Source organism: Crocodylus siamensis, chromosome 11 (genome assembly GCF_052110815.1).
Source record: "Crocodylus siamensis isolate JL-2025a chromosome 11, ASM5211081v1, whole genome shotgun sequence".
NCBI classification, from domain to species: Eukaryota; Metazoa; Chordata; order Crocodylia; family Crocodylidae; genus Crocodylus; species Crocodylus siamensis.
In genome coordinates this window covers 15,290,489-15,318,475 of record NC_143405.1, presented here as the reverse complement: position 1 = coordinate 15,318,475, position 27,987 = coordinate 15,290,489, and the positions used below count along the sequence as shown (strand labels likewise).

Sequence of the window (27,987 nt, the reverse complement as noted above, 5' to 3'; positions counted from 1 at the left end):
TGGGCTGTGCTCCTCGCTGCCTGCATGTTGCACTGTGGCTGTGCGCATGCACTAGCATTTATCAGCCAAAATCAGGCTGATTTCCAATGCAGTCAATTGTCTTTATATCAGTGCCAATCCAATATCAGACTGCTGCATTGGTGCACCTCTACTGTAGTTGGGCCCAAGCCTCATCAGAACACCTTGGGACAGTTGTAGGTAACACTTTAAAGCAGGTTTAAAGCAAGTTAAATGCCTTTTGTACGGCCTTAATGGCATTGCTGTTTGCACATTTGGCGACGTATTGCGCCTTAAAATGACTTTGGGGAGCTGCAAACTAAAACACCTCCCAAGAGTGTTAGTTTCCTACCCTATAGCCGCTGAGGGAAGCACTGGGCTCCATGCTGCTCGGGCTGCGCGGGCACCCTTGGAAAGCAGGCGACACAGAAGGAAGAAAAATGCAGCAAGCCTGATCTTTTTCACCCTCTCCGCCCCTGGAGCCTGCCGCCCTAGCTGAGCTGCACAAGGGCCTGGTGCTTCCCTCTGTGGCTGTGGTGCCCCCAGGCAGGTGCCACCTGGGGGTTGGAGGGCTGCTGCTGCGCAGGGAAGCACCAGCCCCACCCTTCAGCTCAGGGATCACTCTGCCCAACAGGTCCCTCTCCCCTCCCCACCACTGGCGAGGCAGGTAAGGATTGGGTGGACATGGGTGTGCACAACACGGGGGTTAACTCTGTCCTAAACTGAAGTGGTGTTTTTAAAAATCCACCACTTCAGTTTAGCCAATTAAACCCCTGGGTCATGTACAAATGCCCTATTTAGTTACCTACTTAGAAAGGCAGCCCTTTTGCACATATCACCTGCCCACTTCCTGACACCCTGAACACAGCAGCACTTCCACCTCTATCTCCTGTCACCGTCAACAGCTCACTGTGCCACACAGCGCTTGCTTCAACAGCTCTGCAGGAGCCAGCAGCCACCCATCACCCCCCAGCGAGATTTGGAATTGCCTACAGACCATCCTCCCTGACACCATACTTACAGGTCAGAGAGCCTAAATGCTGCTGGTGACCCCTATCCAGTCAGGCCCCATGTGGCAAAATCAAGGGCCTCCCACATTAGTCAACAAGCCTTGCAAGCACCCATAGGGAAGTGCCCACCAAACCAACCCAGAGGGAGCGCCGCATTGAGGATGGGCGCCCACACCACAAACTCCTGTCGTCTGAGAGCTGATACATTCCTCACCACTCCACTGATCGATCGCCTGCTCTCCCCTGACCACCCTCACTGCCCACTGCTCCACCACACTGGGACTGCCCTGGTGGGGGTTGCTGCCTTCTGCATCGCAGTCGCACCACACCTCTGAGCAACACCAAGAATGAGAGCACTAGAGGACCCATCCTACAGGGCCACAACCCCTGTGCCCCACACAGAAAGCAAGGTGGCTGCCTCACTGCACCCATTTCCTTTGGGCATTTTCCTCAAATGCCAGCCATACTTCATTGAGACAGGCAGACAATCCCTCCCTCTGCACTTTCATTCACAATCTCCATCCATTTCAAAGTGTCACAGGACTAACAACTGCAAACGCGGTAGATAGACCACTTAAGGAACACCTGCTTGTCTCATCTCAGAGCAAATACGGATGAGAAGCTTGCAGACAGTATTAGCAGGCAGGTTACCGTATAGTGTCACCAGGTGCTAAAAAGGCTTGGGACTGTTCCTGGCAATCAGTTCCCTTTAGAGCCTTTTCACAGTGCAAACCAGGTCATGTCCCTGCCACTGCCATCAGAAAGGCTGCAACAGGTGACAGCTCACTGCACCTAGACCCCTTGCATAAATTCACCCCTCCAACACCTGCTATGTACCTGTCAGATGCAGGATCCAAGGCCACATGGACTGTCAGTCTGCCCCAGCTCCTACTTGTTACCTCTGCCCTTCCCATTTCCCCCAGAGTTCTTCAGCCTACCCCTCGCGCTCCCATGACATATACCACCCCAGACTGAAGGCTGATCCCAGCCACTTGGGTCCACAGGATGAGTTCCCCCACCCCACTCCTTGTTTTCCATGAGTGATACATTATGAGACACACAAAAGAGATCTCTTTGCAGGTTATGTGTAGCTTGTCTGTGCTCACTTACCCCCTGCAGGCGCACATGCAGCATGCTGACACTGCCCACACTGGCCAGCCAGCAGCCCCTTGGTCTTGCCAGCACACACAGATTGGCACATCTTCTGCTTTTATACTAAATAAATAAAACTGCTGTCATTGTACCCCTCCCTTCCCCCTTACAGCCATGACAAACACCAGGGAAAAACCTGAAGTCCTTCTCCAACGTGTGCAACGGCCACCTCCTCAGGGTCTTCCCCGTCTTCTAGCAGAACCCCTCCCCGCCCCCCACAGGCCATCCCCCGCACTATCACACAAATTTGCATACATAACAGTTCCTGAGGTTGTAGGTGGCTAGGTTTCCAACCTTGCCAATGCCAACTCCTGGCTGCATGGCCAGCTTGTGGTCGTGTGGCACCATTGTTCCGAGTTCTCAGCATCCCCAGGCTGGGGGGCGGCCAGTGGCTAGGCCAGTTCAGTGCTCCTGGGCCACAGGTACTGGCTGCCAGCTACTGTCTGGGGCACTGAGAGAGGCCTCCTCCGTGACTGCTTGGTCCCAGCCACCTCGAAAGCATCTTTCTCGCTCAACGTGCGGCAACTCCGAGGCGTCTTTTTGAGATGCAGGACTCTCTTCTTTGTCTACAAAGTTGAAATAGCCACTGGGTGAGCACTCTTAAAATGCAGATACAAGGAGCCGACTCATTTTGCATGCATCAGTCATTCTCGCTTGACAATCAAAGCTGGCATTTTCCTGCTTTCCTGTACCTTGTCTCCCACACTACCTGACCCTTTATTTGCTGACATCATGCCAGCCACAAAGGGGTTGTGTCAAAGCTCCTCACAGAAAGACATTGCAGGCTTGGGTACAATTCGATCCCACACAGGAGAAAGTTTTCCCCTTTTCCCATGCATCATCCCAACCTGCTTCTCCCTACACTGTGTAGGTCAGAATGTTTTGCCACTCTGGCTTCCCGCTTGAAAGATGTGGATTTATCTTGTATTCATGCATACGTACTTGTACACTTCACAGTGCTGCTACTGGGTGGCACTCTTACCCAATCTTATGACACCCCGGTTGAGTATCCCTCAATTGGTACTGTTTCCCAGCCCCTGCCCAGCTTTGGCTCCTCTGTCTTCTACCTACCTTCCCCTAGCAAGAAGAGTTTGGCACCCAACACCACTTCCACATTGCGATGATGGGCCAAGGCATCCAGGAGGGTTTGGCCCTCCTTCCAAAAGAGGAAGACAAGGGGGATGACAATGTCATCAGCACTGCCGTCTCCCACCATTTGGAAAGGCACCATGTCCTCGCTGCGGCTGCCTTCTGCATCATCTACAGAGAGGAGAATGGCTTTTCAGGGTCCGAGCTGGAAACATTTCACCTCACCCCCCCCACCCACGCATGCTGTTCCCCATGCTGGTTTAAACCAAAGCCCTGTAACTTGGGGCACTATTCCCTGCCCGCTCTAGACACATTATTGATGGGGACAACAGACAAAAAGTGCTATTCCTATTCTGACCCCTTCTGACTTTCTGGCTTAGGGCTTCTGGGGTGCACAAGACCAGCAGCTCTCCCCTGTCCACTGGAGACTAGCTATGTTTGCCACTTGGGCTACATTTCCCCTCCATTTCCCGAGCCTGCAAGCAACTATTTTTTTTAGTGACAAGGGCTGGAGGGGTTGACTGCGTACATTGTGTCCCATACCAGAGAAAGGCTGCAAACCCCAGGTGATCACTTTCATCTGACCCAACATCTAGCACTCACTTTACCCCAAAGACCACAAGCGACCTGACCGCCCCAGAACACAAGCTGGTTGGTTTTGGTCTTCCTCCTACCAGAAGCAGGTCACTGTGACATCTGCCTGTGCCGCCAGCAAAAACAGGCTGCTCTATAGCAGAAATCTCCCTCATACAAGACGCTGCCCTCCTCTTCCCCTGCACTGAAGGACCCAGTCTCCTTTCAGCCCCTTCTAATGATGCCAACCACCCAAACGCATTTGCACTGTATCCACAGCGTTCCAAGTGGGGTCTCACCAATGCCACGTACAGGGCCACTCACACTTTCTAGGGCTCTGCTTCAAAGACCCCACCTAACACATCCCAGAACTGCTTTAGTCTCACCAACACCAGCAGTTACTGACACCAGTGGCTTCGCTTTCAGTCTGTTCCCCCATTCCCAGCCCACCACGAACATCCTTTCCCTTTCTGTAAAGAACGCCCCACCTACTTAACGAGGTCCACCCTCTTACCCTGCCTCCTCCTGTCCATACTGCATGTTGCCCTGATAAACAGCACACCACTAACACACATGTGCTTTGGGAGGCTCTACTTGCCAGCTAATGACAGCTCCAGACACTCACCAATAAAAATCACTCCTGAGGCGCCCGCTCCCTGCAGGTTCCTGGCTTTGGCAGCAAACATGCACCCCCCTCGCTGGGCCAGCGCAATTCTGCCTTGCACTTCCTCCCGGTTGGCAATTGTGGAACAGGCCTGATATGGTTCGCTCTGGACCAGGCTTCCCTTTACCTGCGGCAAGACACGTCAGCATACTCTTTGGGGCAGTGACCTTCCTTTCTTCGTGCAATGCTTTGTGCCGTCATAGCTTTGGCCCCCCGTTTCTGATCCCAGGTGTTTCTGTAGGTTCAGGTGCATGGAGTGCGTATAACTAAGCCTCTACAATGTGGTACCATTACAATCACCTCTTTACATTTCCTAGGGCTGTTGCACCTTCTCTCTACTGTGCGCACACATAGGTCAGTTTGTTTCTTAGGGCCCCATCCTGGCAAACAGCAGGACTCTCGTGCATCACAGGGTAACAGATAGCCCCAGTGCTTTGGATCGCTGGCAGCATCCAAGCACCACAAGGGGCCCAGTCCCTGCCTCAGCACAGGTTCCAGACAGGCAGCTCAGACTCCCCGGTTCAGACTTGGTAAGTGCTGCAGATATGGACACCATGTGGACCACTTAGATTTGCTCACAGCAGCTCTACATCTCCCGCCCCAGGGAGCTTAATGTAGCTCCATTTGGCATGAATGCTGCTTAGTTCAGACATGACATAAGACTCCTGGACTGAATGTACAATCCACTTGAAAAACAAACAAACACACAAACCAAACTGAGCCCACAGGCACCTGCCATCGCATTAGTAGACTTCAAGCTGGGCTTCTTAGGTTTCTACCCAGAAGTCCTGAGGAGTAACCACAAGAAACATTTTACCACCCCACCAACCTGCAGGCTGAAACACTACCCAGCAAATCCTCTCAACACAGCTTTACAGAGGAGGATCACCTGACTATGGGTGCACAAGCAAAGAGACACCGTTGTCCTCATTCACTTAGGCACAACCACTGTCACATCCCCACAGTGCAGGGTAGAGACACATCACTGCTCCCTCAGACACTCTGACTACCCTGCTCCAGAGGTCGAACTGCTGACAAACTGCACTCACCCCATGCTCCTCTTTGGTCAGGTCCATGCCGAACTGGGCTGGCCCAGCAGTGAGTACCATTCTCCCTAAAAATGGGGGGGAAATGACTTGGACAGAAAGTGGGGAGAGGCCTGGAGGCTCTCTTGAAGGAGGGCTGACCAGCTCGGCGATGAACTTCAGGGTGAACACCTCCACAGGAGACACTTCATGCTGCAGAAAAAGAAATGCACTTTTTGCTCTAAGGCTATCAGCTAAGCCTTGACACCTAGGTATCATAGCACCTGCTTGTTGTGGGTGCCTCCAGCACCAAAAGCCAAGGCTCTTGTCACCTAATCCTTTGTGGAACATGATGCCAACACAGGACTGTGGGGAGGGAGGGAGTCAGAGCACACACTAGGGACCGTGATGTCGAATTATTCTGCCCTTTGCTCTATGGCAGCTCCCCAGACTACCTACTGCAGGTAATATGCCTGCTCTCCCCCGCTCAGGTCTGGTTCTGACATGACTTGATTACCAAATCTCCTTGTATCTTACATGACTACAGGTACAAGCCAAGTGCTCATAAGCATGTCTTCAGTAACTGCCCAAGAGCTGCAACTGCTTCGCAGGCCATGGTCTCTAGACATCATGCAAAATGATAAGAGCCCATGACACAGACCTCGGCACTGCTGCGGGAAGCCTGTCTGTTAGCAGAGGCCTTGGGAAGGCTCTTACCAGCTGCCCAGTGACATGGCACTCCTGAAAAAGCTGAAAACAAGTGTGCACTGCCATGCAGGGAACCCTCGGTTCTCACCTTGTGCTGGGCACCAGCCATATGCACACTCCCATCACCCAGGGGAATGAGGGTGAGTCCCAGGTGCTTCAGAATCTCCAAGGGCTCCGTCCTGGTGTCATGAAGAGGAAGCTCAATCCCGCTGAGGGAACACAAAGCTCAACAGTCAGGGCTACTAAAACAGAGGGTGTAGTGCCACAGCACAGGACCCAGTGACAGCCTGTGCGACTGCTGCTCACCCGAACAGCGTAAGGCGCTCCGTCCCCAGTGATGGCAGGTGCTTGTGGGTGTCACGTATGGTGTAAGGGAAGGTTGGGTTATTGGGGAAGAGGGTCTGAGCGCTGGGGCACGATCGGGTAAAGATCTCCTCTTCCTCGGCAAGGCCCCCATGAAGCATCTGCAGGGAAAGATGCACCTCCATTCCCATTGCTCCCAGGGACAGTACACACATGGTGCTGTGGGATGGGTCTTATTCTCACACAAACTACAGCAAAATTACAGAGCCCAGGGCATCCCATCACCAAGCCACAAACACACAGTTAATAGGCATGGGCATGTGTGCATTTATACACCACAAAAAGCAAAGGCTAAACTCCAGCAAAGCTCTGCCATCCCTGAAGGAGAGCTAAGGCACGATGCTTTGCCTTCTAAGGCAGGAGCAGGCACAGAAGAAATTCCTGCTGTGCAATGGACACACAGCAGGTCTCTCTGCCTTCTACCTTGCTGTAATTTGTCTGTCCATACTAACAATCTTACCCAAATCCTGTGCTGGTAATGCCACATCCCTTCCCTCCACACTGGTCCACTGACTGCCAACCCAGGCCTGAGGCAACTGTTCCACAGGACAATACTCTAGATGTTACCAGCACCTTCCACCATAGTACCACCATACTTCCCTGTCTCTGCTGAAAAGCCCCAGCCAAAAACATCCCAGAAGTCCACGAGACTTATTCTACAGCACCTCACACAGGAGGCTCACAGCCCTATCACAACCTACCAGCACGTGCCCACGGCACACCGCTCTGAAAGAACCCCTGCCAAGGACCTCCAGCTGTGAAGATATTCACAGCTCCAAACTCTGGAAAGCTGCTCTTCAGGTCATAGCATGGTCCAAGGAACAGCACAATGGAGAGACTACTCAACTTTTCGCCCTGTTAGGTGACTTTGCCTACCACACTTCACATCTTGGTGCCTCATTGGTGGGGCAGGGAAGTTCCTGATGTGGATAAACTGCTTTCTTTGCATGCAAGCTTCATGGCAATGCAAGCCAATTGTGCCATGGAACTACATGCATGGAACTACATGGTTAAGCTGCAGTTTTCATGGATGACTAGAGCCCTTTAGAGAGCCAAGCCTGCACGACTCTCACTCTGCCCCAAGTTCCAAACCTATACTGACTTTCTCCCCTGAAGACAGTCCTGTGCACAGGGCATGCTGGACTCAACCATAAGCTGCAGCAAACCTAACTGTGCCCCTGATGCTTTGCTGAGCCCGAGGCCGACGTACGGTCGTATTCCTTCGGCAGGGGGGCCGGGTGGTGGAGAGAGACAAAGGCAGCAGGTGGGCCTCTGTGGTAAAGATGTAATCGTCAATGTCTAGAGGCAGATCTCGCTTCTCTGTGAAAAGCAAGTAGAGGTACTTAAACATCTCGGCCAGGAAAAAGGAGTCCATCCTGCATGACAAACAGACATGGTGGTTAGAGGCTGCATCTGCCACAACCAAGGAGACAAGAATATGCGCACCCACAAAGATTTATCTGCAGCCCCAGGGGTCTCTGCAGAGGACACTGCTCCCCACTTGACGTTTACCATACCCCGTCATGACAAGGGAAACGTGGGAAACACGTGAAATACTGAGGCCTCTGTGATCTCCCTCTGCCTTCACACCTCACCCATCTTCCAATTTCATAAAGAAGAACCACCAGTCACGAAGGCTGTGCCACTCCACCCCCTCCAGACAGAATGTACAAGGAGGGGACTGCTGCTCCTTCCTCCATCACCTAATACCGCTCGCCCTGCCCAAGGACAACTTAGGTCCAAGAGAAGCAACCACTATTGTTATGCTTGTCCTATCCTTCTGTTGACTCTCCCATGTCAGTCAGGACCCAAAAGAGTGGGGGGCACCCCTCTAGATATACCTCTAGAATCATGCGAAGTCACAGTGCTAGAAAAGGCTGTTACGTTGGGGATTTCAAACCCCACAGCATTGTTTTCAGGAGCAGGATGGCAATTACAGCTTTCACCTCACTCTGTCAGGCTCTAGAAGACGAGACTACTTTTAGTCACCTCAGTGCCTCTGCACGCCAGGGCAGAGCAGGTGCATTTAAAGCACTGTCCTCTCTAGACACAGTCTGCAATGCTCCTAATGCAATACCAATGTGTGGTCACTGGCAAGAGCATGGAGAAGCTGGTAAACACCTCACTTTGGCATCCTGCAGTGCGCTGAACCCTGGGAACACGCTGGAGCAGCTGAACATGTGTGCCTGGGTGGCTTTACTGCCCGCCTGTCAGGCTGGTGCAGCAAATGCCTGGCATCCTTAGGAACTTTGTACACTCATCTGCCTGGCCTGCCTTAAGGAGAACTCTCATCCCCTCTTTACCTAATGGGGGAAAGGAAAGCCCAGGGAACTGCATGGGCTAACCCCACCCCACCCATCTAATGGGCACTGGCTGCAGGCACCACCCACGCATGTCTATTTAGTCCATTCCCACTACAAGTACCAGTGGTTTACCCAACCCCAGGACTGTGCAAGTGCTGGGCCTCTCCCACCAGATACCAGCCACGTGCTCATCCATGTATGTGCCCCCTGGCTCCATCCTGCTGCTACTCCATATCACCCAGGGTGCGACAGGGTTTACCTATCCTCATGTCGGCCCGTCCGCACGTCCTGCACCGCCGCAAAGCCACACTCTACCCGGGCATGCCTGTTCAGGCTCTCTATGATGGATTTGCCCACATGGAGGTAGTAGGGGTCCCGAGTAGCCTTTGAAAGGAAGTAGAGGAAGATATTCCACACCACCCAAGTTGTTCTACCCACACTAAAGTACCACCACACAGGCATTCTGGGTAAGGAAAGAGGACATCACGGCACGCTTACAAGCGGGACAAGGAGGAGTCCCATTTGTAAAGGGAGTCCAGCCACGCTTCCTTCCCCACTCCTCCTCAAGGCCGAAGGAACTTAGCAGACCTTCCCCATCTCCAGCACTCATGCAGGAATCTTGGGTGTCTAAAAAACATGCCCAGATCCCATTCCCCAAGCACCCCAATACAGACCAAGCACCTCCATGTCCACCCTTAGCTGACAGGCTGCTACCGAAGGCTGATGCTCCCTCTGGCCTTCAGTCCTCAATGAGAGCACTGAGCCCTCTTGTCTAAGTCTTCCTTCCCCTGCAGGCACTGCAAGGCTGTGTCACCTTGTCAACAGTTAGCCATGGGAAGAGACTAACCTTGTACAAGAAGTAGGTGCTTTCTGCAAACTCGGGCCTCAAAGGATGCTGGGCCCAGTACACAGCAAAGTCTGACGTGAATGCCTTTGATAAGCAGAGAGAGAAAACATGCTGAGATACAAGCCACCACTGCCACAGCCTGCCATTAAGAAAGATGCAGGAGGTAGACTCTGAGGCTCAAAGCCATGGTCTAGAGAAGAACGCTGCCCTGGGACACGGGTATCCTGAGTTATACCCTCAGCTCTGCCACATGTGTGCCAGGTTGCCTTTAGCAAGCCACTTTGCTGCTCTGTGCCTCCATGTTCATCTCCATACAAAGGCAGGTAAATAGTGCCTGTACTGTAAAGTGCTTGGAAACATGTTATATAAAGCAAGGCAGCATTATTATTATTATCCAATCTCCCTCTCCACCCTTACCTCTGGAAAACAGAATAATTTTGCATTCAAATCATGCTTCACAAGTTCCTAGAGTTGCATAACGCCCCCACCCCCCGCCACCTGGCATGGTGTTTTTGCAATGCTGGTTGCCTATGGAATCCACCTTGGTTTGTTCTATACCAATGAGAATGTAAATGATCCTGGTAACAGGTTTAATTCCTCTAAATCTTCCCCCAACCTGTAAAAGATTTCAGACTGCACAACCCAGGAGGAATAGCCAAAGAAAGTAAAGGTGAGAGGAGATTTAACCAAAGTGGGAAGAAAGGGGAAGAAACGCAGGCCAAGGCTGGTCACAGTAAAGGCAGCTGAGAAGGGAGAGGTTTGTGTTTGGCTTCCTTTTTCCATTTAAAAGACAAGGGGAAATATGCACATACCTTTCAGTAGTGAAGCCCGCATGTGTACTGAGAGAGAATAGCATGCCCTCCCCCCCGACACAACATTTCTAGCCAAGATGTTAGCCTTCTTCAAGACGCAGTTATTTTTCTGAGAACAGCGTGTCAATTTATCCAAAAAAGGATCAGCACTAGTGGGCACTTTGCAGCCCTGCAAACCTTGTCTAGCAAGGGCCAAGTGACAGGTTGGTTTATCAGGGAGGTCCATGGACCCAGTCACTGCAAATGTATCGGCCATTCTTGATCCAGTTCCTTCACCTGTCTCAGCTCCCTCTGTCCTTAGCTTCTCAGCCCTTCAGTTATGGACTGTCTTTCTCTCACTGTGCATATATACAGTACCTCCCCAGTGGGGCCCCCATCTCAGTTGAGAGCCACAGAGCCCCAGTCAAATACATATGCCATTGCTCAGGCAGCCCTATTGTATAGTTTTGGTGTAGGTATAGTAGTCTGCCTACACTTTATGCCTAAGTCCTCCAATCTTCTCCACTTCCTACACAGGGCAATGCTCATCCTTGCTGTGGAAAGGCAGAATGCGGGAAACAGAGACAGTCAAGAACCCAGAAGGTCAGCGGTACCATTACAATATCTCCCTCCCACAATGATATTGATCCTGCAGGCCCCCCACCCCTTCCTTTCTCAGCAAGGCTAAGCCCCTGCCTGTCTTTCCCTAGGAGGCCTGCATCCCAGAACCTGGGAGCGCCCTTCAGACACTTCAATCTTGGAGACATGAGAAGGGTGTTGGGAGTCCCGCTCAGATAGTGCAAGAGTTAAAAGCACAAACAAGACCCATGGATCCCCTGCTGCACAAAGGACTTCCTCTACACCCACTAAGGTCAGTGGTAGTCTGTGCTCATCAGTGGACCACGGACTTTGCTTCTAATCCTTTTTATGGAAGCTGAAGAGACGATACAGGTTCAAGAGCTTGAGCCATGGGCCACTGGCACCCACAGAAGAAGCTGGAATACCACACCTGTTTTCCTCTCCATCTGGCTGTCTCCTGGAGGTTCATAATCCTTTCACAGCCAAGCCAGTCACTCACTCCCCAGGGCAGAAAGGAAACAACGTCCGAGTTACAACATCAGAACACAGGGAAAGATGCCTCCCCAGTGGCAGGTATGGTTGGCCAGAATGCTGAACACCCACAGACCAAAGGCCATATCCAGAGCAGGACAGACCTGCGGTGCTGCTCACATGCTCACCTCAGGGAGGAATTTGTGCTGCTTGGTGACCTGGTACAGCATCTCATGCGTCTCAATAGCAGGCTTCAAATCCCCTCTCAGCACCTAGGAGACAAGCCTTTTTCTCACCACACACACAGAGACAGACATAAGAATGTTCTCAGAGGAAACAGGTCTCAGAAATGCTTCTGGGTCACAGCAGGTGCAGTCTGTGTCCCACAAGTGCACAGGATCTACCCTATGAAGTACCTTTACCACAGGAATCAACTTGCCATATTTTGGTCCAGCATTTGCTTGATCCCTGGAGCTATAGGTTCCTGTTCTATGACTTGGGGCTCCTAGGCACTCATGTAATGCACCTAAAAATAATCTACCACTCCACAAGCTTCCTAGCAATTTTAGCAATGGCAGAAGATATGTAACACATGTCACTAACAGCAGCTCATCAACTGTGTGCACTGCCCATCTGCAGCAAGGCAACGTTTCCCTGAAAGGACCAGTGTGAGGAGCAGACACCGAAAGGCCTCCAGTGTTGACCCACCATTTCTTGGGACCCCAAACCTCCCTCTCATAGGTCGAAAGAAAGGGGGGTCAGGCGCAAGGCACTGAGCACATGGCACAGAGGGCAGGGTTTGTGGTGCAAATACTCATCTACGAGAAGATGGCTCGAGACCCCAGCAACTCATTTTCCCTCAATATTCTCAGTGTCCCACAGACCAGACTCAGGATTCCCACAGCTGTGTCCCAGCCAAAACCGCACACTATTTTTCCTCTTCACCATGATCAGAGGCTCACAATCCCATCCTCACCCCAAAGTGAGGTCTGTATTTTTATAAACAAACCATCGTTGCCAGTCTTATTTCTGCCCCTTCTCTGTGCCAGTCAAAGTGAAACCCATGAAGCATCGGAACAGAGCCCGGTCAGAGTCAACAGTTTGTCTTTACCCGGCAAAGCCCCACACCACACACCACCTACCATACCCACAGCAGCATTACCTGGAGCCCAGGGAAGAAGGCCAAGAGGGAGTCCATCCAGCTCCGAATGCTGACAGTGGGGTTGTGCATATGGACATTCAGCAGGAGCGGCGGCTGGCTGATGTACTTCATTATGGCCACGTAATGCTGTTGAGACACATGCACACACACTCTGCATTAAGTGAACAGCAGGAATGAGCTCTTTATCAGTCCACCGGGAGTCAGCAGGGTACTGAGAGATTTGCAAACCCCATATACAAATAATTAGTTACGAATGCAACTGCTCAGCTAGGCACACCACTAATTTCCAAGAACTAACTGACAATTGCCCCTGCAGTCTCATCTCTGTTATGCACGTGCAAGTATGTCAGGCACAGGACACACTGGGGACACCTCCAGGCATTTCTCACACTCCTCAAAATGACCCTAGCTGAACAGATCAGGGAGCAGCCCTCTCCCAGTAAACATCTTCACCTTCGGGCCCACTGCCACGCATAGTTCATTCCCCATGTAGTTATTAGCCAATGGAGGAGAGTTTGCTGGCAGCTGCAGACTAATACACAAAAAGGACTATGAATGCTACACAAACCTCCCTGCCATTTCTCTCACAGAGGATGCCAAGCTCGCTCTCCTGTCAACCAGCCATCCAGGCCCTGAAAAGGCATTCACTAGAAAGCAAGCAGCCATGGGTTTGTGGGAGACTGGAGAAGGAAGAAACGATGCACTTCCTCCCAGAGCTGGCCACAAGTTTCTACCAGCAGAGATGGATGACGAGGTGCCAGGGGGGCCGGCTGGCCAACTCTCACCCCTGCTGTGTCCCTGGAATGCTGCCACCTTTGCTTCCTGCTTGCTGCAGAGCACAAGCAATTGGATTCATTCCATGTCCCCTAGTGGCAGCAGGCATTCGTGTGAAAGGCAGGCACTGCAGATGGCTGTACTTCAGTGGGACTTCCATACCTGGGTCAGGCTGGCTTTGTGCCACAAGACCAGACCTTCCAATCAGAACAGGCAGATGGTAGGGCGAGGGCAAGACTCCACAGGGAGCAATAAAAAAACCTGGTAGGCTGTGTACTTACTGCATTGAACCTCTCCAGGTAGGTGTCATCTCCAAGCAGGATATATGCCTTCATGAGGTACTCATAGTACGAGTCTATCCCAGCACCAACCCCACTGTCTAGGGGAAAAAACATCACATTAAGCAGAATAGGGGCCCCTTACCCAGAACTGCCTCCTCTGCCAAGTATCACCCAGCTAGCCAGCTGGCAGTGTGAAGAGTAGGATGTTGTTAGAAAGGGCTAATTTTCCTCTAGGAGGGGAGGGCATTATGCATTATCCCATGCTCCCCCAGCCCCAAAGAGAGGCCCACAACCTACAGAGCAGAGGTGAGCGACAGTGGTCAGTATATCTCTGCTCCAGGCAGGTCCAGGAGCCTGGAACCATTTGAGCATCCAGCCCCAAGCCTGTAATTTGCTTACCCCTCCGGACCCAGTCTCCGTTGTGAATGTTGATGACCGTGCCCACCAAGTTGTTCCCTTTTTGGCGCTTCTCCCAGAGGACGTCCAGTGCTCTCCGGGCTGTGTCCTGAAAACGGGGCCAAAGGAATGGACACAGAGAGAGAATTCACTCACTTCATGCGCACGTGACAAGTCGCTCTCTCCACCTCTCACCTCCTCCCATCATACAACACACCAGGGACAGAACGACTGAAGCATTTCTAACACTTTCAAATCAACTTGCCTTTTGAGCCATTCCAAAAGCAGCTGAAGTGCTCCAAAATGCCACCTCCTTAAATTAGGTGCTATTTTAAAGCATTTCAACTCCTGTCATGTATGTAGGGCAAAGATGGACAAAGTGGCAGATCCAGCCAGTAGCTAGACTCCTTTTCCCAGCAGTCCCTGCCTGCACTGGCCAGGGTTTCCACGGAGACTGGCCCCAATATCACCGGCAGGGTGCAGAGCTGTTCCAGGCCAGGGCTGGGATCTTGAAGTGGATCCTGCTCCAGGCCTAGGGCTTGCGGATCCCAGCTCTGCCCTGGCTCCAGACCATGGTGTCACCATCGCAAGATCCCAGCCCTGGAACAGCTCCCCACCCAGGCACATGTCCTGTCAGTGTTCCTGGGGCTGGTTTCCATGGAAACCTTGGCCCCATGCTGTCACGACATTGCCTCTTCTCCATGGAAATTGGCTGCAGCAATATGATCAGGGGCTGCTGGGAAATGGAATAGGCCACAAGCCCAATCTGGCCCGTGGGCTGGACTTTGTCCGCTCCTGAAATAGGGGCACAGGGGACCCACAGATGCTCCACAATCCCACAATGCTCCACACTCCCTCCTCCTCTGTGCCTGGAGAGGCAGTGGACAGTCAGCAGATTGAGTGACAGCTTTACATTTCATAGCCACAGGTCCCAGCTGCTCCAGCAACTGGGGTCCACCACCACCGATAATCAGGCTCTTCAGTCCCAGTCTCCTCTACCTTGCCTCTCCAGTGAGAAGGGGAGAAGTTAGGTAGAGAGGACTAGGGCTGGAGTGTCAAAATCCTGAAGTGTCCACTGCTAACCCCTCCCCTTCTCCCTCTACCCCGGCTGACATTTCCAGAGATGTACTCCACCCCTCCTAGCACCCCCCTGCTGTAAACCTGTGGCTTCAATTTTGAAAGGTTCCAGCTGGGGCACCTGGGGTGGGGGAGGCGAGAGTCTGCACAAGAGCCGCAATATTCCCTTTTTTATGGATTTCCAAACGCATTTAAACTGGGAAACGTCTCAAACGTTATTTCTGTCCACATCCAGGGGGTCATATTACTCACAAAATCAGGCCACTGGGCAGGGAGGACAGACCAAGGGCTGCCAGCCTGGACCTGACAAACTCAGCACAACCCCTTGCCCTGCCACGGACATCCTGCAAGACCCCGAGCAAGTCACATAGAGCAGGATTCTATTTCCCTTGGCACACCTAAATGACAGCCTTCCAGCTAAGCAAGCCTATTTCCCCTTCACTGTGGAGAAGTACACAAATGGGGGCAGGTTGGGTAGGTACAATACACTGGCTGGCAGTTACACAGCTATATGCCCATTCCAAACACACAAGTGCACCCAAGTCATGCAACCACACAGCAGGCCAGAAACCCAATAACTAACAGATGCTGGAAGAGGATGCCATGTTGTAACCTCAACTGCTGAGTGAGAAAGGCACTTGCCCAAGAAGCAGAAGACCCAGGATCTAGGCCCACCCTGCCCAGTGGGAGATTGACCCTGCATTTCTCCCCCTTACCAGCAAAGCACTCTAAACCAGCAGCACATGGATCAGGCATTCTCTGGCCACTTCTCTGGTATTTGTTTGAAGCTAGCTCCTTAGCCAGCCAAGAGAGAGAGACTATGTGGGGCCAGGAAGAAGAAAGCAAGCCAGAGCGTGTGCAGCTCAGTGAAATGGCTGCCGTTTTGGATGGCCAGACTGGCAGCTATCAGTCCTCCATTGTACCCATTTTGCCTTTGAGAGACTCTGGGGGAAGGGAATTGTGGACCTGATTCAGGCAGGATTCTATCAACAATTAATTGGCACAGCAGCACTAACTCTGTCCTGCTTGATGCAGAAAGCATGGCCGCACAACATGGAAACAGGGACACGAGCAAATGTATCAAGTCCAATCCAGACAGCACAGAGTGAGAGGCTGCAGTACCACCTGGGGGGTGGGCTAACAGTGTGGTGTCCACTCCCTTAGGGGGATCACAGTCTTTGCTCACATTCAGGTGAACCAGTGGCCAGCATGGCTTATGAAGAGGCACTGCTGATCCTGTGCAAAGAACCTGCATGGGTTCCCCAGGGTCTCCATAATAACTTGGGAACCAAATGCGATTCATTTTTCCCCACTCCAAATCACTTACTTCAAACACTGTCTCTTGCGTTAGGCGGCTGAGGGCAGCAAACTCCAAAATCATGGTGCCAGCACAAGCCGTGCAGGTGTCCAGCTCCGTGCCCGTCCGGGAATTTGGGCTCAGGACTCCGTATCTCAAGTTCACCTGGTTGGGAAGACATCCCATGCATTCACTGTTGCTAGATGCTCTCATTCATACCATCCCACACATGGCAACAAGATTACTTCCCTTGCCCAGCATCTTCCTTTCTGTGGTACTCCGCAAAGCACCTGCATGCAGCACTGCCAAACCACAGCCACCTCTGGGGCAGAGGACAGCCAACAGCCAGCCAGAAGCATGCACATCCTAGGAAGATCTGGAGCATCTGCTCACCTCAAGGGACCTCCATCATCCACACAGGGCAGAAAGGCTTTGAATAAGTAGTTATCTGAAAGTCCCGCCACAAGGAACCACAGGAGCAAATGTTACATATTGCAGCAAGGAATTGAAGTGCCTAACACCTGATGCAATACTCAAAGCACCACAGAGCAACTGCTGAAGAGAGGACTTTGACCTCCTTTCGCTCACACAGGGAATGCTGTAATTTCCAGGCTGCTGGGAGAGATCAACACCATTCCCCAACTTCTCACTCACAAAGCCAGTTTGTCAAGGGTGGTAACACTCAGCCTGAAGCTCTGGAGCATAGCTTCTGGATGCTGCAGGCCTTAGCAATGCCCTATTAGGGTCACTCTGTGCAAAGCCTCACCCCCAAACATGCCAGTTAAGACCATCCAATTTACCTTACCCTGGGGAAGGGCAGTCCGCTGGTGGTGTTGAAAGCAGGCAAGAGACGGTACCCCAGGTCCCGAGCCAAATGCAAGAGCTCATCTTTATACCACTGCAATCGTTCACCTTGCACCTTCAACATGTCGGCCATGATGTGACCCCCTAGCAAACCCCTGCAGGGAAAGTGGGGGGGAGGGGGACGAGGTCAGGTAAGGCTTTTTAGAGGTTCTTGCAAATGTTGCAGTAAGAAAACCCATTTACGAACCAGTTGGGCCTCCCTGGTGCCCAGAATGTCTGTCCCCGCTCTCAATCCCCTGTATATCCACCCATCTCTAGACAATTTCTTATACAGCAAGCAACCTTCACCCTACCCTCAATGACCCTTTCTTGGCCCCCAGATACCACCCACTCAGAGCATTCATGGAGCAGAGTCCCACTAGGCAGCCAGCACAGTCTCCGAGCTGAAGGGGGTGGGGAGGAAGGAGCGGCAAGGAGATATTTGGGGGACACAAGGCACTGGAACAATATTCTAAAAGATGAACGAAGCAGGAAGGATGACACCTGCCATGCACCGCAGTTCCAATGGCACTGAGCAATAGGTCTTTACTCTGCCCATCCAATGCCCACACTCACCCCAGTACACGGATGTTAGTTTCAAACACAGAGACAACCACGTCATTGTCAAGCCTCACGTCCAGCACCACCTTGCGCACAGCATCCTCAAACTCATCCAGCTTGTTAAGAACCTGGGTGGGGAAGGGTTGAGACTCAGGTCAGCGATCTGAGGCTTTTTCACTGCCTATCACCCCCGTGAGTGCTGCACCGACCCCTCTGTCCTATATTCTGCTAAACCCTGTATACCATTATGACTGGCCACTGTTCCTGCTGAAATCTCTCAAGCAACAGCCCATCTGTTGTTCCCCCTCACCCCTGACTGACCAACAGCCTGTATGTCACTGGCTGCTCTGTTTCTCTTGCCTGAATGATAGCTATTTTGACTGCAAGGTCTTAAGGGAGAGGGGCTGATCTTGTTAGGCCTGTAACACCCTTAACAGGCTGTCAAGGAGAATGCAAATAAAGTCAGAAGAGCAATTCACAATTCACTCCTGACTGAGCTTGCTTGCTTTGCAATAAGCCCATTATAGGCTTTGATTTCAGGCAGAGCTGGGTCTTTCCTTAATCCAGCAAATGAATCTCTCTAGTTTAGAAACTAATGTGGCCTCTATTACTTGATCTTGTCTGCACTCATCCTCCCACCTGTGAAGGAGAAACATGCTATTACATGCATGGTACAGATGGGCAACTAAATCCCAAAGAGACCAGGCATCCTGCACAAGCTCATAAAGGAAATCTGTGTCTGTCTGAGCAGGACTTTATTCTATGTCTTGCAATCCTTAGGTGACTACTTTAGCCCTCTCCTAGGTGTTAAGCAAGTTTAAACATCTGAACCAGCTATTCCTTAAAGGTTCAAAGCCCACCCCCCCTCAGGACTTTTTTGGTTTGTTTCACGGTATTTCAGTGCTCAGGGTCAGCCATGCTGGCAAAACATCATGGGCAAGTAAAACAAGAGGGAAGTTGTCTGCATCTGTGGCTTTTCAGGGAAGTGGAAGGATGAATGTCAGCTCTTTGGGGCAGGGACTATCCTTTCTGTTCTAGGCTTGTACAGCACCTGGCACAAACAAGGACCTGGCACACAATGGTAGGTCCTACTTGTTACCCCCATACACATAATTGGTTGCCAATAAATTATTATTGCTAACAGTAATTATGTAGCAAAGGTTAATAACAGCAATACAATAAGGTAGCTCAGTTAACTAGGACCACGGCATACAAGCAATAGGATGAGGAATAAACAGGAAATAATGAAGGGAGAAACAAAAGGCTCCAGAAAAGCAGTGGCACAGGAGGGAAAACATGTCATGCATTCCTCTCTAATGTGTCACTCAACCTAGTATCTGGGTCCCATGAGGCAGCAGAAGGAGCATCTGAGAGAACAAGTGTTAACTGAACAAGAAACATAAAGATGGTAAACTACTGCAAGGAGAAAGACTGCTTAAAGAAGGTGCATCAAAGGAGAAAGAAACAAGACAAATGAATGTGTTACTGAAGATGTGTCAGGATTATTATTTGTAAGCCCAAAAGTCTCACAGTGCAAGGTGCTGCACATAGTGTGAGACAGCCCCTGCCCTGAGAAGCCTAAGATGTATATGGAAAGGCATCCCCTACCATCAGCCAGAATTCTACATATTAAAATAAAAGATTACTTGGCTTTAGCTGCAGTGCTTTTGAATACACAGCTCACTTACATGTATCCCCCTGCAACCATACACAGAGGTCAGAATTCTACAAATAAATCATATTTATCATCCCTACTTTTACAGCAAGGAAAAGCAAAGTGAAAGGGACTTGCCTGGGGATCTACAGGCAGCATATGAAGGTGCTGTAACCCTATGATTCTGAGTTTTGGTACAATCGGGTGGCTTGGGACCAGGTAGGGCCTGGGCTTCAGTGTTTTTAGACAAGCCAGAGCCACAAGCTGGTCTCAAAAGAAATCTGGTTAAAGCTCGTGTGCAGATTCCACTGCCTCTATCAAGTGCTGTTTTATCACCAAAACCTCAAGACGAAACAAACCATGAAAGCAGAGGACATCCAACAACACTTTCACTGCTAAGCACATTTTATTCATGCTTAAACCCCAAGGTCTCCCACAATGGACATGTGGAAGGTCCCATAACTTCACAGGCACATTTCAGCCCACTTGTAAAAAGCCAGAATTGCAGAGGGAAACACAGTCCATTGCACAGGCACGAATGTAAACCCTGTGCATTAGGAACCTGGTCCTGCTCTTGACAGAGATTGCTGCCTAAATGCAAACATCACCCCCACCTTGCTCAACAGTTCTGACACAAGAAGATCACTGACTTACCACGAGAGTATCCAAGGTGTCAATCAGCGTGAGGGAAAACCTACAGATTTAAATGCAGAGTAGAAGGTATACTTTGAATCACAGTGAAAATTAGATCGTGGAAAGCAGATCTTGGAGACTTAATGGGTTACACTAAGGGAGATTTTCAAACCCTGGCACTTGCTCCCTAAAAATAGAAGTGCTTGTGTCCATGCACATTTATTTGTGTAGTTGCTGCCACTGCACACCACTGTGTACGCAAGGGGCCATCTCTGTGTGCAGCCACAAAGGCCAGGGTCAAAAGCACTGGGTGCTTCTCTGAGCTGCACAAATATTCAGAGGCAAAGTTTTGCAAATCTGGCCCTTGCCACCCTAGAAAGAGCAGGTTGCCACTTTTCCTTTGATTGAAACAGAGTTCTTCCATGCACTGCAGCTACTGCTTAGGAAATACCCATTTTCAGCAAAGCTTTCAGATCTTAGATGGAAGAAATAAAGAAGAAAACCATAACGTTTTGACCAAACCCTTAAACATTTGCCCAAACCTGAAGTTTGGTTTATGGTTTTCCATTAAACATTTTGAGGGCCACTGTCATTAAATAAAGCACATTTTCATTTTTGCTGCAATTCTTCATGTAAAACCCAGTATTGTGGCCAAACCATCTCCGATTCTCCAGCTCTTCAGTCATGAGGAAAAATGCACTTTATGACAAGCAACATTACAACTGGCATCTCTGCTGCCCATTTTGTGAGACCTCTTCAACAGTTGAGCTCAAAGCAATTTGCAGATATATGGGATTCCAGCCTCATGGTACCCAAGTAAAGCAAACGTCACCCCTTGTTTGACAGATGCGGAAACAGGCACAGAAAAGGGGTGCCAAACTTATTCAGCCCCATGGGTTGGATGCAGAGCATAGGGCCAGTCTGCGGGCTGGACCAGACAAACAGACCAGCTCCACATACCAGAGCCAGCTCACAGGGCTGGTCCAGAAAAGACATCTCATGCAGCATGCACTGGCCCTGGTCTGGGACTTTCACACGGAGCTGGCCTACAAGCTGGCTCTGGTGTGTGGGGCTGGTCTTTGAGTCCTACTGTGAGCTAGATGCAGTACATGCTTCAAACTGGCTCCCTGTGTTGCGAACAGCACCCACCGCACTGGATGCAGCACATGCCAGACTGGCTCCATTTGCTGCATGGAACACATGGCCATTTGCTCATTTGCTGCAGGGAGCCAGCCCATACCACATGCAGCATGCAGGGTTGGCCTGAGACCCACAGGCTGGATCACAGGGCTCCACAAGCCAGATCCAGCCTGTGAGCTGTATCTGTGACACCCATAAGCTAGACCATGACAGACTTACCCAGGAGACCACAGAAACTTTTCTAGTGGCCTAGGAACTGGAGGACGACTGTAGGTCTGCATATCTATTTAGCACATCCTGCCCCTAATAGCCACTCTTTGGCCTGCAGGGCAAATGGAAGATCTGGGGAGAGCCGTCTTGCACACTCACTTGCCAAGAGCATCATCGATATCTCCACGACTTGGCTCCAGGCCCCGCACTCGACCCCGACAGCTCAAAGGCATCAGCTCATCTGCAGGATATGCATACTTCTGCAGAAGACAGGGGAATGCGCGCAAAAAAAAGATACAACTGAAAACTGCTGACAGTTCCTTCAGGACCTGGAAATGTTTGACAAAAAGAGTAAACACTGAGCTTCTGACGTCTAAAATTGGCCACTTTTGAAGTTAACTAGGCTTCTTGCCAGTCCTGTTCCAAATGAAATGCATCTTGCCTTAGAGCAGAGGTTCCTAAACTGTGAAATATGTACTCCTGGGGGTATGCAAGAAATCTCTGGGTGGTACAATCTCTGGAGAAATTGTGTAATGGCATATTTAATTTTAATTATAATCATTGGCATTTAAGTGATTAAAATATAAAACGTATGTTCTAGGGGAACACGGGCAGCTGATAAGTCTGGAAGGAGGTTCACAATAAGAAAAAGTTTGGGAACCCTTGTCTTAGAGCACAGAAAAAATACTTTACACATTCCTTATCAACTTCTGTCTGCTGTATACAAAGTAATGCAAACAACCAGCTAGGTGAGCCAGAGATTAATTCCTCTTTCTAGTAAAAGTGTGGCTCTAGGATCAGCCTTCCTGGCCTTCAACAGACTCATTTACAACCACTCACTTGACCCGTGAGAGTGACCATGCTCAACCGTGAGGGATCACCATCCCCAATAAAGTCTAGACCAGTGGCTCCCAACCTCAGGGCCTGACCCAAATCAGGGTTGCAAGGGGTCTGCCACTCCCACCTGGGGGCTTTTTCGGGGCACGGTCTATGCAGCTCTCACTGCCACTGCCCCCCCACGTTCCCAGCCTGGGCTCTGTTGGCACTGCCGGGCATGAGCGAGTCGGCAGCTGGGGTGGGGGTCACAGCCCCAGATTTAGGGTTGCAGCAAAAAAAAAAAAAAAAAAAAAAGGGAGCCATTGGTCTAGGTCCTAGAGAACAGTACCAGGAAAATTCAAAAGCACTTGCCAACAAGGCTCTCAAGGACTTTGCAAACGTGTGTTGGGGCCCAATGTTCCTACATCAATGGGACTTGGCCTAAGTTGGGCATTAGGTGGCAGGATTTCTAGATTTTGGCCCTTTAGCTCTTACCGTTTGTATCCCAAAAGCAGCTAAGAAACACATGACTAGTTAGCAGCAGAGCTAGAAGAATGCAATTCATCCGACTCCCAGTTCTGCTTGCTGACCAAAATACTGACATACTAAAACAATGGGCGCAGCCATAAAAAGGGGTCAGTAAGAACTGTGATTAGAATCCCCCCCGACACATGTACCCACCCCACCAACCATTTTGACTGGGGAAACTCGCATGACTAGTAAGTTCTCCCTTGCTCAGGAGGAGAGTTGTACCACTGCCTGCTGGCCCATATTCTAAACACAGCATGACAGAATGACTCCCTGCTCTGCTTGGAAGTCTCCGGGGGGGCATGCAGTGCAGCCAGAGCCAGCATGGTGGCAAGGCTGTTTCCATGCAGGATTTTCCTTGGTACAGTCTTAGAATTCATTTACAGAATGAGGAAAAAGGCAGCTATTTTGGTTATTATGTTCATGAAGAAAACACTCAAAGATGCAGTACAAACAGCCAAGATAAGCAGAAACAGTGCTTGGAGGATCTGAGGAGCCTGCCATCTTATGCTGGGCACACAGTCTTCACCCCCTACATGTCATTCAGCTCACCCAGTATTGGGGCTGTGACTGAATGTTCTCAGCTAGGCCTGGCAGGAAACTAAAACCAGTGCAGAGAGGGTGTGGATGTGCCTCAGTGAGTTTTCCTGAGCTCTCACTTTGCAGGGATAATTTTCTTGTCACACCCAGACCACCAGATTGTTTTTATTCCTGCCCCCCTCCTCCCTGCAGCTGTGGAACATTCCCAGCCCCGTGACAAGTTAGCGAAAGCGGAGGGACCTCACATAAATACTGATTTCATACAGGCTCAAGAGTTCTCCCCACGGAGGGATGAATGGGGGCAAAAGATAAACTACGTACCATGTAGCTGCCATACGCGTGGTCAAACATCTCCACAACCTGGTCCCTGGAAAGAGAACAGCAGAATGACAGCAGGAAGCCAAAGGCACAAAACTACTTAGAGCAGAGGCCGTGAATCTACTGTTCAGCCTATTTAACGAAACTCCTGCGATCCCTGCTCCAAGAAACACGACAATAAATATCCAACAGCAAACACGGACCCGTATCCAGAGCAGTTTATTAAGCTGGCGCTAAGGTATTGATCCCCTGCCCAACTAGTCATAGAAAAGAAAGGCGATCTAGACAGCAATCTCCTTTACATGCGGCAGGTTAGGGTGTTAGGTCTATGTTGTGTCAGGGTTGATGGCAGCATTACGCAGAATTTAGATTATGGTTCTCTGGGATAGTTTGGACAGGGCTGATCCTGCCTCAGGCAGGGGGGCTTGGACTAGACACGAGATGACCTCTGGAGATCCCTTCCAGCCCGACTTCTCTATGACTCCACAGGCAACAAACACATAGGATGTCACCGTGTCAGACAAAATATGCCGCTCAACAGACACAGCCATACCACTTTGTATGTTTTTAGAGCCGACGCCCTGAAAACTTTATTTTTCACCATGAAGATTTGGAAATGGGATGCGCGGGGGTGGGTGGGTGGGGCAGCTGCTGGAAGATGTGGAGACCGAGTTGTCAGGTTGCTTAATTTCCGGGATCCGAGTTATTTGAGACTGGCGGTTCCCAAACTCTGACAGGTCACGTGCCACCAATGTAAAACGATACGACCTTAAGTACTGCCAGCAAATTTTTCAGTACAACCTTGACTTCCAGTGCAACCTGGAGTACCACCAGCAAATGGTCGTCTGATAAAGTAACGATAATAAATCAGTTAATGTGTACCACTGACAGGTTGCCTGTGCACCAGCGGTGGCGGCCGTGCGGCATGACTGGGAACCGCCGTATTGGAGCTTTCGGACTTTAAGCTCTTTGGGGCACACGGCATCCCATCAGACTGCGTTCCCCCAGCGCAACAAGGCGTCAAGTCACAGCCCAGGCTCCCGAACGCCGAGACTGCAGTCGGGCGATGCAAAATAAGCGCCATTTGGACAGATGGAAAGTTACACCATGGGTCCCGGGAAGTCACGACCGCGCCAGCAGCCTGCTCCCGCGTGCGACTCTGGCCTGGGAACGTTTCCAGTGGCATGGGCACACACGCGCCCCCTCGCACGAGAAACACGCGCACACGTGCGAGCACGCACACGAGGAAGGCTCCGGCCAGGCCCCGGCCCAGGGCGCTCCGTTCCTACCTGAGCTGCCGCTTCTCTGCCGCGCCCACGGCCGCGCCCCCCGCCGGCGGCGGCGGCGGCAGCAATAGCAGTAGCAGTAGCAGCCGCCCCCCGCCGCCCATGGCCCCGCACTACCGGCCCCGCGGGCCACCCCCGCCGCCCAGCCCAACCCCGCATCCGGCCGCTCTCTCGCCCCGCCGCGCGCGGCATTGTGGAACAGCGAGAATGCCGGGATATGTAGTCCACCCAACCCTCCTACTGCGCAGCCGCGAGCGTGAATGACGTCTCCCGCCCCTTGGCCTACACCAATCCCGTGCGCAGGAAGAGGGCTCCAGCCAATCAGCACCTGCTCCTGCTCATTCCGAAGGCCCGGCCTGGTGTCCAGTCAGGTGTGGGGAGGGGGAGGTCGTCACGTGCCTGCCCTGGCTCTGCCCTGCTGCGAGGCCCCGCCACAGGTGACTCGTATCACGCAGTTGAGTGGCGAATGGTGGCGTAGATGCGGTCTTGGCTGTGTGTGCAAAGGGATTCTCACACCATTCACTAGTGAATTGAGTAATACATGTGAGCTCGGGTAGGCGTGCAAAGCAATTATTGTCTCACTGAATTGTGCAACAAATGTAACCTGGTTGCTGGTGCAAAGTGTTTCTCACACTGCTCACTGGTGAATTGTGCAATAAACGTAGCCCTGGCCACTTGTGCAACGTATTTCTCGCATCACTCACCAGTGAAGTGTGCAATAAATGTAGCTTCAGCCAGATGTACAAAGCATTTCTCACATCACTTACTGGTAAAGTGCGCAATAAATGTCGATCCAGCCGCATGTGTAAAGTTTCACACACCACTCACTGGTGAATTGTGTGATAAATGTAGACCTGGCTGTTGGTGCAAAGTATTTCTCATGTCACTTACTTGCAATATTGCAATAAACGTAGCTCTGGCTGGACGTGCGAAGTCATTCTCACGCCACTCACTCGCTAGTGAATGTTGCAGCCCTGCAGATTGTTTCTAACTCATTCCAGTGGAGTTAGGTGTGTTTTTGCTTTTCCTTAACCTGAGTACCGCAGCCCCAGGGTACGAGTAAAACTTCTCGTTTCTTCTTACCTGTAGAAAAATGTGCGTTGTGTCCCCTGTGACAATGCCCCTTGCCATGGGCACCCCTCTTTCAAAATCCTAGATCCGCCCATGCCCCGACGGAAGCTCATACCAGCTGCCTTCCTGGGGCAGTCACAGGGGGCAGGGACTGCAGCTAGGGTGGCCACCTTTTTAAAATCAAAAGGTGGGACACACAGCCACCTCCTCCTGCTCCCCACCCCTGCCCCCGGGGCAAGGCCAGAGCAGAGCTGAGTGGGGCGGGGGCAGATGCAGGCTCCCTGCCCTGCTGCCTATTCCGTGGAAGCCCTGCTGCACGCCCCCTGCTCACTCAGCAGCAGTGGGGGCACAACACCATGCTGCTGCCAGGCAAGCAGGGGGCACCTCGCCATGATAGCTTGAGGCTCCTGAGGGAAGGGCAGCAGGGCATGCAGCCCTGAGCCTGCAGCAAGCAGCCTGTATCTGCCCCGCTCACAAATCTGGGGATCACATGCCCCCCTATATGCCTCTGGGGGGGGGGGTGCATGCAGTGGTGGGGAGCCACCCTCCCCTGTGCCCCTTGGAGGGTCTCCCGTGGCTCTGTCCTGATCCCCGCCCCAAGGCCCCATGCACCACCCTGGCTAGCACCCCTGTCCCACTTCCTCCCTCACTGTGGGGGCCTCAATATGTTCCCCTGCCCCCACACGTCTTTTCTTCCCCCACCCCATAGACTCACTTGCAGGGAGCTGCTTTCTGTGCTGCCCGCCTCTTTCCCAGCATGTGTGCGGGCACACATGTCTACATGGTGCCCCCTGAGTCCTGCTCCCGGCAGCCCCAGGCAGCCACTTCCTGGCTGGAACTCCGCCCGCCTGCAAGGGGAAACCCAGATCCCTGCACAATGCTGCGAGTCCCCGTCCCCAAGTCATGCAGCCTGGGACCAGGGCTTGATGATCTCATCCTGGGACTGCACCGCCCAGTTAGTGATGGGTGGTCGCCCTAGCTGCAGGGTGGCAGTCACACCCACCTTAGCCCTTCCTTTGCACACCAAGAGCAGTGAAGCAGGGGCAGGGCAGACCGCCAGGACTAGCCTGTACTGACTGGGGGCCCCTGGTAGGTTGGCACAGCCCAAACCAAGCTTTACACCCTGTTTTCACTGCTCCTTTTGCTGGGCCTCTGCCTTAAAGCTGAGACGGCGGTTCTCCATAGGGCCTGCATGCTGCCCCAGGACTGCAGACTGGAGGCACCCACTTGGTTTAAACGCCTGCTTAGTCGGCCAGCACCTCCCTTGGGCTCCAGCCCTAGGGTGTCCCTGTTTACCACCCGCTTTGCAATGCCCCAACAAAAGCCCTGGGCTTCCAGAGAGATGGGGCTGCAGCTGGTTCCTTATTCCCAGTTCCTCATTTCTGGTTCTCGGTTCCTCACTTCAGGGGAGTCTCCAGTGACAGCCGTGTGGCGTGGGCTGACCTGACAAGGATTTTCACCCCTTCTCCCAGCCCCAAAGCGGCTCTTTCTGCGGGCAACGCGCACCGCACACGGGGCCCGGCACATAAAAACCAAGCTTCGGCTTGGGCAGCGTCCTGCCCCGCTTCCGGAGAGCTCCCTGCGGCAGCGCGGTTGCGGCTGACCCGAAAGGGCCGCTGCCCCACAATCCCGGCCTAACCTCCGCTCCTCCTTCAAGGCGAAGTGCCTGACGCGTGCGATTTATCTGACGCCGCTGATGACACGCTCCCGGTTCAGCAGGTCTCACCCACCGCAGCAACGCGGGATTGTGGCCCGGGCAGCTTTAAAAGAGGCCTGGGAGGCAAGGTGCCACCGCAGAGAGCAGGAGCATCCCCGGCCGGGGCCGCAG

At 51.9% G+C, this 27,987-nt stretch overlaps 1 protein-coding gene across 10 annotated transcripts; it reads right to left on the bottom strand.

Moving 5' to 3' along the window:
• Nucleotides 1-27,928, bottom strand: LOC149855477 (ER degradation-enhancing alpha-mannosidase-like protein 3). Of its 10 annotated transcripts, none has more exons than XM_090021390.1 (22): nucleotides 27,799-27,928; nucleotides 26,875-27,007; nucleotides 25,980-26,171; nucleotides 23,806-23,851; nucleotides 21,760-21,929; nucleotides 20,272-20,311; nucleotides 17,979-18,091; nucleotides 17,365-17,518; nucleotides 16,590-16,724; nucleotides 14,189-14,294; nucleotides 13,790-13,887; nucleotides 12,735-12,860; nucleotides 11,761-11,844; nucleotides 9,732-9,815; nucleotides 9,144-9,268; nucleotides 7,753-7,957; nucleotides 6,525-6,682; nucleotides 6,307-6,427; nucleotides 5,535-5,723; nucleotides 4,447-4,612; nucleotides 3,231-3,419; nucleotides 7-2,725 (listed from the first exon to the last, which is right to left on the bottom strand). In XM_090021390.1, exons 3-22 carry the CDS (start codon nucleotides 26,024-26,026, stop codon nucleotides 2,562-2,564), a joined length of 2,520 nt encoding a protein of 839 aa, XP_089877516.1. In that variant the 5' UTR covers nucleotides 26,027-26,171; nucleotides 26,875-27,007; nucleotides 27,799-27,928; the 3' UTR covers nucleotides 7-2,561. The 10 variants fall into 10 exon arrangements, with proteins under 10 accessions (XP_089877522.1, XP_089877520.1, XP_089877516.1 ...); XM_090021393.1 differs by having other exon boundaries at nucleotides 8-2,725; nucleotides 21,760-21,860; XM_090021391.1 differs by lacking the exon at nucleotides 26,875-27,007 and having other exon boundaries at nucleotides 27,799-27,924.
• Between the last annotated feature and the right edge of the window lie 59 nt (nucleotides 27,929-27,987).

Excerpts from the sequence above, each read along its gene's own strand:
- LOC149855477 (XM_090021388.1), bottom strand. The coding sequence starts at position 25,192 with ATGGGCGGCGGGGGGCGGCTGCTACTGCTACTGCTATTGCTGCCGCCG. Across the intron at positions 9,269-9,731 it reads GCACCTACTTCTTGTACAAG|GCTACTCGGGACCCCTACTA; the intron begins GTTAGTCTCTTC and ends TTCCTTTCAAAG. Across the intron at positions 4,613-5,534 it reads TGACCAAAGAGGAGCATGGG|GTAAAGGGAAGCCTGGTCCA; the intron begins GTGAGTGCAGTT and ends GTCTTGCCGCAG.